This window comes from Festucalex cinctus, chromosome 14 (assembly GCF_051991245.1).
Source record: "Festucalex cinctus isolate MCC-2025b chromosome 14, RoL_Fcin_1.0, whole genome shotgun sequence".
NCBI lineage: Eukaryota > Metazoa > Chordata > Actinopteri > Syngnathiformes > Syngnathidae > Festucalex > Festucalex cinctus.
This window is the reverse complement of record NC_135424.1, coordinates 17,834,705-17,844,539: the sequence shown is the minus strand read 5'-3', so window position 1 is coordinate 17,844,539 and position 9,835 is coordinate 17,834,705. Positions and strand designations below refer to the sequence as shown.

General features: G+C 38.8%; 1 protein-coding gene across 3 annotated transcripts in view; it reads right to left on the bottom strand.

Moving 5' to 3' along the window:
• Nucleotides 1-400: 400 nt before the first annotated feature.
• The window catches only part of eys (eyes shut homolog), a 175,017-nt gene continuing 165,582 nt past the window's right edge, over nucleotides 401-9,835 (bottom strand). For 2 of the 3 annotated variants that reach the window (XM_077495542.1, XM_077495543.1), the window contains exons 46-50: nucleotides 9,370-9,514; nucleotides 4,444-4,606; nucleotides 4,188-4,360; nucleotides 3,908-4,069; nucleotides 401-2,192 (exon numbers count right to left, since the gene is read on the bottom strand). In XM_077495542.1, coding sequence (XP_077351668.1) covers nucleotides 1,003-2,192; nucleotides 3,908-4,069; nucleotides 4,188-4,360; nucleotides 4,444-4,606; nucleotides 9,370-9,514 — 1,833 coding nt within the window. In that variant the 3' untranslated portion in view covers nucleotides 401-1,002. Of the gene's footprint in view, nucleotides 2,193-3,907; nucleotides 4,070-4,187; nucleotides 4,361-4,443; nucleotides 4,607-9,369; nucleotides 9,515-9,835 lie in introns of those variants that run through there. The other variant, XM_077495544.1, reaches the window with a different exon arrangement.

Here is a 9,835-nt window from a genome sequence, read left to right as displayed (position 1 = left end):
AGAAAAAACGTCTTACTATGCATACTTACTATCAAAATAAAAACATGCTACTCTATACATGGTCGTTAAAAAACAAGTTTATATTTATATATTTGGCAGTTAAAAAAAATGTCTTAGTATCCATTGTTGTTTAAAAAAACAAAAACAAAACACCATTCAATACATGGTTGTTTAAAAAAAAAACACCTTAACACATTGTCATGGTCATTATCATTTTTGCAAGGAAGAAAAAAAATGCCTTACTATGCATAGTCGTTTCAAAAATAAAAACCTCACCATACATAGTCGTTTTAAAAAAAAATGCCTTTCTCTATATTGTCATTAAAAAAACAAAAAACAAACAAACAAACAAAAAAAACGCTTGACTATACATGGTCATTAACAAAAAAAAAAACCCACCTTAATCTATATGGTCGTTTAAACAACAACAACAACAACAACAACAAAACGCCATACTATACATTGTCGGGAAAAAAGCCTTACCATACATGGTCGTTACAACAACAAAAAAAGAACAAAAACAAAATGCTGATTGTTTAAAAAAAAACAAAAAAAACACCTTTAGTATATGTCAGAATTGCCAGTGGTGATAGTTCATGTTTGAAAGGTCATTTGCACTTCTGAATATTTCTACATATTTCCGTTTTTAAATCTAAAAGTTCAGTGAACATTTCATTGCCAGTTATGTGTGTTTCAAATGAAAGCAAAGACTGTCATGGCCTGGGTGACATGCGCCAGAAGTCATGACCTGTTATGTGTCTGTTTAGGTACTGATGTAACAGTGTCTGTTCGATCCAAACCTTTCAGTACAAAACAAAGACATATTTAAAAATCTTGAAATTTAAATGACAGTCAAATATGAAAGGCAGACTGGTTTATTGAAATTTGGTGTTCCATATAAAAAAGAATGTCAGACTAAACTAACGCCTATCTTCCGAGAACTCGTACGCCAAATTATTCACAATTTAGCTTATTTAACTTTCTCACAAGCCATTTCCCACTCTAGTACTCATTCCCATTACGAACATTAAGTCCCTCGCTGCTTTTTAAAAACACGATGGCTTCGTTGAACAAATAAACATTTCGGAGATTTCCCTCAAAGCCCGCTGAAAACAGCCCAGATGTCACGACAGAAACATTTGTGTACATTTCAAATCCTCCAAAGTAGAGCTGCCCATCGTAGTTCAAGGCTACGTATCTCCTAAGCGGGTCCACATCCTCCAGAATGATCCTCTTGTTGTTCAAATGGACTTGAATGACGGTACTGTTGACTAAAATGGAAACATGGTGCCACTTGTTGCAGCAGAGCGTCTGACTTTTCGAGGCCAGCGGGAGGGAAATCCTCTCCCCGAGATTAAGCGCGACTTTAAGTTGCCCCTTCTCGAGTCCAACTGCTAGGAAGTCGTCATCTTCATGCCCTCCTTTGCCCATCCACATGATCAAACTGTCACTTGTGTTGGTGAGGAAGATAAAAGAAACCTGAGTGGATCTTAAATCTCTCCTGTTGTATTTCAGATCAATATATTTGACATAGGAGCGCCTCACAAACTTTAAAGTGTCTGTCGGTAGCTCTCTGGTGCAGAACTTTCCTCCCCACCCGAGGGGGCAAACGCAGGTGTATAACGTGTGACTAACAGGACTGCATATGGAGCCATGTTTACAGATGTTGCCGACGCAACTTAACGACTGGTTACAAGTTGCGCCGATCCATGACGCTGGGCAGTCACAGGTGAAGGAGCCACTTCCTGTTACCCTGCATTGACCTCCATTGCGACACACCTTGTACCCGCATCCGCTCCCATCCCGGTCCGCGACATTTGCCCCATTAAGAGCACCTTTTTCCGTCAACTCCAACTCAAGTCCGTTTAGAATCACTTCTCTGATGCTGCCGGTGAAGCCCGTCGGCTCGCCTTGCATGGCGTCCGTGGACACGGAGCTCAGTGAGGATACGCCGCCGACAAAAATGTTCGTGGCAACGTCGAGCGTGCTCATTCCCTGGGTCACGTTGTGTCTGACCTCCTTGCCGTCCAGAATTAGGAAGCCCTGCTGACCGATCCGGCCTGCCTTGACTGTGTGCCAGCTCCTAGCATGCGGGTCTATTCGAGTAGCAGTCTGCAGGACGTGGGGACCATCCCCCAGATTGTACCGCAGCTGGACAAAGCCAGACGTCAAAGAGAGGCAGAGGAAGTCTCCTGCAAGGAAGAAAATAAAAATGAGTTGATTGAAAGACATTTTCCATCCATCATCGGAACCTCATATACTTATTTGTGGATAGAAATTTGTACACAAAAGGCTTCCAGTGCAGCTGCACAGCAAATGGACAGGGGATGTCAATATTGAATGATGTGGAATGACCTGAACATGTTGAAGTTGGAATGGTTTGAATCAGTCAGAAAATGTAGAAATTAGAGGAGAGAAAAAAAAATCGTAATTTAAAAAATAATTTGTGGGTATTTTTATGGCAAATTTTTTTAATTTTTGGTGATAAATTTCAGTGGGAGAATGTAACATTTTTGGTGTGACAATTTTTGAAGGTTGAAAATTGTCCCAAAGTGAGTTGAATGAAGTGAACATGTTGAAGTTGGAATGGTTTGAATCGGTGAGAAAATATAAAAGTTAGAGGAGAAAAATGAAAACAAAATGTGAAATGTTTGGTGTGCGAATTTTTGGAAGGTTGAAAATGGTCCCAAAGTGAGATAAACGAATTGAACATGTTGAAGTTGGAATGGTTTGAATAGGTAAAAAAAAGTGTATAAATTAGAGTAGAAAAACATTTTATTTTGAAGTTTTGAATACATTTTGCAAGAGGAATAAGCTTTTAAAGTTGGAACGGTGTGATTTTTTTGTTATAAATTGGAGGAGAAAAACGAAAGAAAAGTAATAGATTTTTTTGTGGGTATTTTAATGGTGAAAATGTTGAAATGTTTTGGTAAATGGGAATTTTTGACATATTAAAAAACACATTGCCAAGGTAAATTGAATGAACTGAACGATGTGATGTGTCTTTTGCCGAATGTGTCATTGAGAATGGATAAGGATTTTTTTTGTTGCAATTGTATGTCAGGAAAATGTTTGGTGTAGGAATTTTTGGAAAGTTGATAACGCTTCTCAAGGTGAAGTGAATGAGCAGAAGATGAAGAATTTAGCATATGAATGATGTGACATTGTTTGTTGATTATGCCATTGGGAATTAATTGAATGGTACTTTTTGTGGGATTTGATTTGTTGAAAAATCCAGGGGGAAAACGGGATACAGTATTGGAATATTTGGAATGTTGAAAATTGTTCCCAAGGTGAATTGAATGAACCAAACATATAGAATTTGGAATGGGAATGATGTGACTAGTCACTGGAAATGAGTCGTGAATTTTTGTGGTAATTGAATGGATGAAAAATGTAGAATATAACGAATTTTGGCATGTGGGAATCTCAGGAATGTTGAAATATGTCCCCAAGGTGAAATGAATGAACGCAACATGAGGAATTTCCAATGGGAATGATGTGAATTTTTTAGGTGGTTAAAAACGTGGAATTCTGGGAAAACCATGAATTTGAGAAAAATTAATGCTCCATGTTTAAGTTGGAATGGTGAGAATCAGTCAAAAAATGTGGAAGAAGTAGCATGTCAAAAAGTGTGAGGAATAAAATATAATAATAAAGTTAATGCTGTAGAACAACATATGTGTGAAGGCCTCAGCTTTCACACATACCGTACATAATAATATACACCTGCTGTAAATCAGAATCACAGTGAAGCAAAGACCATTAAATATGGTACATTAGAGGTGCATAGATCATTAAATAAGGCAATGGCAGCCATTGTAGTAATGTTATTTAAACTTATTGTATGGGGGAAGAGTCGGCCAAGGCCATCTATGTAATGTTAAGTTTAATGTTGACTTATTACCAGCTCTGTCCCCAAGATGCTGCGCAACATAGAAAAGGATGCCATCAGGTGATAAGGGTTGGAACTGCATTTGTACAACAGTCCTGTGTCTCGTGCTCATTGCGGGGAAGGACATCCAGGAGGCGTGCTTGCCACTGAAGAATGGATCACTGATGCTCACAGCTGAAATGGGGACAATAGAGCAGTTAAATAATTGAACAGCAAAAGTGCTTCCTTGTTGACAAAATGAACAGAGAGAAAAAACACGTGTAATGATGAAGATTGGGTTTGATGGTGTGACCTTTCTCGCAGTAGAGTCCTGCTGTTCCCAGGGGGCACTGACAGGTATATCCATTTGGAAGAGGGATGCAGGTGGAGCCGCGTGCGCACAGAGGCGGGGGAGTGTGCGCGACATCGCACACCGACGTTGTCTCCGAACACAGCGCTCCCTTCCATCCGAAAGGGCACTGGCAACTGCAGGAGGGAAACACAAGCGCATAGCTAACCATTTTCCCTCTCGCCATACTTATAGAAGTCAACGAAATGTGCGGCCTTACTACACGGATGAACCGGAGTCCACGCATGTTCCTCCATTCCTGCAGTGAACATGAACACACAAGTTGACCCCGCACTGACCCACGCTTCGCCCAAAGGCTGGTTGGCCCACAACTTGGACTGTTCCATTTCTTTTTGTTTGAAAGTACATGTCAAAAATGCACCCTGGAAAAAAGTGAAGTCACATTACTATTAGTATTTTGTCGTTTAATGGAAGCCGTAAAAGAGGATAGTTATCATCATTATCATTTTATGTGTGTAGCTGGATGTTGTCAAGTGTATCATTGTCCACTCTGTCATGGTGGAATATCAAATATCAAATGATATAAAAACCTTTTAGTAATTTGAAATATATTTGTTCAACAGTTAGCCAATTGAATCATGTTAGTAATGCTAAGTGAAGGTCAAGCATGTGCTTATTAAATTTTAACATGTGCCAAAAATGTCCACCCTGTCAGCAAGCTCACATATTTTGTCATATATATATATATATATATATATATGTATATACATATATATATGATTAATCATGATTATACGCTGAATTAAAAAGGCTATTTTATCAAAATGTTTTGCTCGGCAAATTTTACGAGCCCCTTTTATGCGTTAATTCTTTCGACATTTAAGTCAAGTCAAGTCAAGTCATCTTTATTTATATTGCGCTTTCAAACAGCCTTAGCTGTCACAAAGCGCTTTACAGATGTTATGAGGACGTCTTCAACATTGTTTGATCCACTGCAGGCTCTCATCTTCCTCTTTTTCTGATCAGGAAATCACTTGCATAATTTAAAATGAGGAAAAAAAATGACCTCAATATTTTGACATGACCAAATATTCTGAATGTCATCCATAAACATTTATCAAATCCTATCAAATGTAGTTATTTTTATTGCTCAAACACAACTTGTGCGACCTTTAACGTAGCCATTCACAGTCAGCTAAAGGATCATCTGTGGTCAAAATTAATACAGTAGTGTGATTAATCTGTGTTAATACATAATTAATGCGATAATTTTTCGTGATTAATTAATTAGTTAACGTTTAAAATTTGACAGCAAAAAAAAAAAAGTTTGTGTAAACTTGGGTAAAGGTAACCCAATCTGTTCAAACTCCACAGCTAAATCAAAATCAAATATTTCAGAAGCATTCTATAGTTCAAAATAATTGTATGTCTTTGCCCTCCTTTGAATGCATTGATAAATGTTGATGTTATCGCAGACTGTCAAAACATTCACCCTGGCAAAATAACCATCTGAATGCTTGTCTCCAAGCATTCACATAACAATCAAACAAGTACGCCACCAGCTGTCATCAAGCATCTCCTGCGTCTTGTTTGACTTTTGCTTCCATAATTCAATCCCATCCTTGGCAATATTTACTCAGGTCTGCAAATGCAGCGCATGGGGGGGGAGGGAGTTATAAAAATAACACGTCATTGCATTGGTCACTGGCACAAACAGGATGCACTGGAAATGTCATGTTCCAGTTCATGAATATTCATGCCGATGGCATCTACAGTACATCAATGTGTGCATGTGTATGTGTTTATATAGCTGTAGTTTATAAATGCCTGTTTCACATCACGCTGAATAAATGCCCTCAATAGAAATGTTTGCATGGAATGGCGTCGAGCCTCGACAAACACAATTCCCAGTTACTCGTTATTTGATCAGCGGCTCAAATTGACAGACTGATTCATTTCAGGAGTCACCGCGTCTCCTCTGCCACCTTTCCACAGGGGGAAGTGTGGATCTGTTGATAACTGGGAGTGAAGTGAATTATCAGTGTGTTCACTGCCAGCCATCACGATTAGGGCTCCAGGAAGGTCACGCAGATCTGATTAGACGCCCATGAGTTCTCATTACATGCTCAGCGCTGGGGCCATGGCGCCACCGGAGTCGAGTTTACCAATACCAGCACGTCGCTGGGTCAGGTGGTATAATGTGAACTGTGTTGACCGCAGCTGATTTGATTTTGTTTTTGTTTTTTTAAAGCTTTTATTTGAAAGGCTGCATCGCATTGAAATGAATGCCACATTCATAAATAAGACACAAAAGCATCTCAGTCCTTGGACTCAAAAAGCTTGTGTACAGTTCAAATGGCTCTGCCGCAAATAACAGGCCTGAATACAAAATGCGCTTATAATGGTATTCCTCAATGTCAATGTTTGCTCAACAGCAGGCACAGTAAATAAACACATTCCTGCATTTACTCCAACCAGTGTTGGGGGTAATTCTGGTTAATAATAATGTTTTGGTAACATTTCCCAGTTCCAATTTCAGTAATGCATTTGTTGGGAATGATGTGGATTGATTTTAGCCAAATATATAATTTTAAAGGTATCTTAAGTGACACTAAACATCATATATTAATTATATTGTGTGTATTACATTCTACTAATCGCTGTATAAAAACACGAAACTGCATTTAACCCCCTAAAAAATGCCGGCTGTATTAACAATAGCATGAGGGGCTCACCGCTCACTTCAGTCTTACGAAGAACGAACACTACGTTATAAAAAAATTTCACACAGCTGACGGCTATAAAAACTTGACAACTATAATCTATTTTAAATGATTTAACGGTCATTAACAGCCTTACTACTACTGTAAAAGAATGAGCTGACCGAGACATCATCCTGCAGGTGGCCGCCCGAGGGGTTTACGATGAATAGACAGACGTCCCGTTGTTCCTAAGGTCGTCCAAAATTGAATTCACGGTCAAGGAAATGCTCGCAACATGGAGTTGTCTGTAAGCAAATGGCGCACTCTAGTGCCCAAAAGTGTTTAATTATGTTAATAAGAAGGTGTGCACGATATTTGAGAAGCCAATAACGACGAAATGGTTTGCCCTTAAGCCAATCAAACCAAGGGGGATGTTTCTGTATATTTTCTATTGTACTGGCGCTCTCGACTCCGTGTCAAAACGGAGCATCTCACTTGTCTTTGTCAATAAAACCATTGTGTACAGCCTGAATCTTGGCCAGGACTTTTTCATTTTAATTTGATTCTCAGTACTTAAGTTTTTTGTAACCTGACTGCCAAGAATGGACCAGTGGAAATCTACTTCGTAGAATCTTGCCTGGCATGGACGACTGGAACAGACAGACCACTTTTTTTTTTTATACGATTACGGCGGAGAGGGCAAAGGTTCCTTCATCCTTTTATGAAGCGTCAGCCTTCGGAAACACCAGTTGGCAATCATGTCCCCATCTTCGGCACATGTCTACCTGCACTGAGGGCTGACGCTAAAACACGGTAGCATATTTTAACCAGACAAAGGTGACCACTTATTGGCCTAGACCCTACACAAAGCTCTCCCTTGTTCAAGATTTAATTAGAGCACCTTAAGTGGCGTGTCGTCTTTTGTTGTTAATGTGACTTGAATTTCTGTTTATTATGTTCTACCTTTCTTCATAGACATTTACGGGCCGGAATGCTGTGCAATCATCTTGTTCTTTTGGTTATTGTTTTTTTTTTTAAATATTTATGATATTTGATACATATTTGATATTTATTTTTATGAATTTGTTGTTTGTTTGTTTTTTATCCCCTATTTTACACAAAGGCTGCACTAAAAGGAGACGCTTAAATTTGTTGTACATCTGTTTGTATAATGACAATAAAGGCTATCTATTTAGATAATTCAATTAATCACAAATTAATCACATTTTATTGGTTCTACGTAAATGTACAATGGAATAATTGTTCACATTTTTCACACTTGTTAATTAACATAAAAGTGTATATAATAACAATAATAATAATAATAATAATAATAATAAACATTTGATGGCACCCAGTTCAGGGTGTGCTGGGATAGGCTCCAGCACCCCCAATAATAATAATAATAATAATAATAATAATAATAATAATAATCAACATTTGGTAGCGACCAGCTCAGTGTGTAACCCACCTACTGCCCGAAGCCAGCTGGGATAGGCTCCAGCACCCCCGATAATAATAATAATAATAATAATAATAATAATAATAATAATATAATAATAATAATAATAAATTCATAATTACCGTAATTGCCGGACTATAAGCCGCGACTTTTTTCACCCGCTTTCAACCCTGCGGCTTATATAATGATGCGGCTTATATATGGATTTTTTTCTGACAGCCGCCAGGGGAGCTCAAGCAGAAAAGGTAAGAGTGAGACAGGTGGACTATATGTGTGGAGGAAGACTCAAGTTTAATGCAACTTGGCCCTTTGTGCATGACAAAAATGAGCATAAACAGACCCTCATCATGTAAAATCCAAGAAGTCTCAGTCTCAGTGACTTTTAGCGGTATGTTCTTTTTAAGCAGCCCTGTTAGTTACTACCGTATTGCTGCTGTGTTATTGCCGCGTCACAGGCACTGTTTGGAAAGAAAATCTCAGATATATTATTAAACCTTTGAAAACTCTTTCTGTGTACCGTCTTTCTTTGTAAATATCTCATGTTTCAATGTGGGCACATGCGGCTTATAGTCAGGTGCGGCTTATGTATAGACACAATGCCTTTTCCTTTAGAAATGTACTGGGTGAGGCTTATAATCAGGTGCGCCTTATAGTCCAGCAATGGCAGTATTTGAAGTTAAGACACGTATGCTAAACAGTTAAAAGGTGTGTGAAACATTGAGTCACCACCCCACCTCTGGGATAAGCAGCAGCTCACCCGTGACTCGTAACGAGCAAATGCACAAAAAATGGCTCGATGATCACAATACTTTATTATTTTAATTTTCTTATTGGAGGGACTTGGCAGTAGTCAAATGCATTCACACGTCAGCAATTAAAGGTGTTGATACAATCACCTTCTATGTGCTCTCTCCGTTCTCATTATAAGCCTCTCCTCTGCTTACAAAGGCACAGTCATCCTGGGATGAAGGCCAAGCTCCAGTGTGCTCTTCGTGCACGCTGCTGAAAGTGGCCGTCTTACCCTGAAAGCCTTGACGGAACCTGGAGCCAAGTGGCAGCAGGTCAGGGGTGTACTCATTATATCCGCCTACAAAGAGTTGCTTGACAGCATCGAGGCCCTGCAGAGGTCCCGGAGACGAGCCCGTTCTGTTCCTTTGTCCATCAACCTAAGAAAGACGTCGTTAATACTCAAGCAAGTACTGTAAATAATCGAAAAGTGAAATGATCTTTAGCTTCATTATCTGTACTTCATAATAAATACTTTCACAGGGATTATCATTGACTTGTCACTGTTCATTCTTATTTCTGAACAAAAAGTAATAAGCAACTTGTGGCATCATTTACTGACCTACATTTCTGACATTGTAGTGGACAAATATAAGGAGAAGGAGGAAACACACGAAGATGTTCTGTGAAATAGCTTGTGATTAATTTTAACTCATTCACTGCCTTTGACGGAAAAATACGTCAAATGATGCAATGCATTT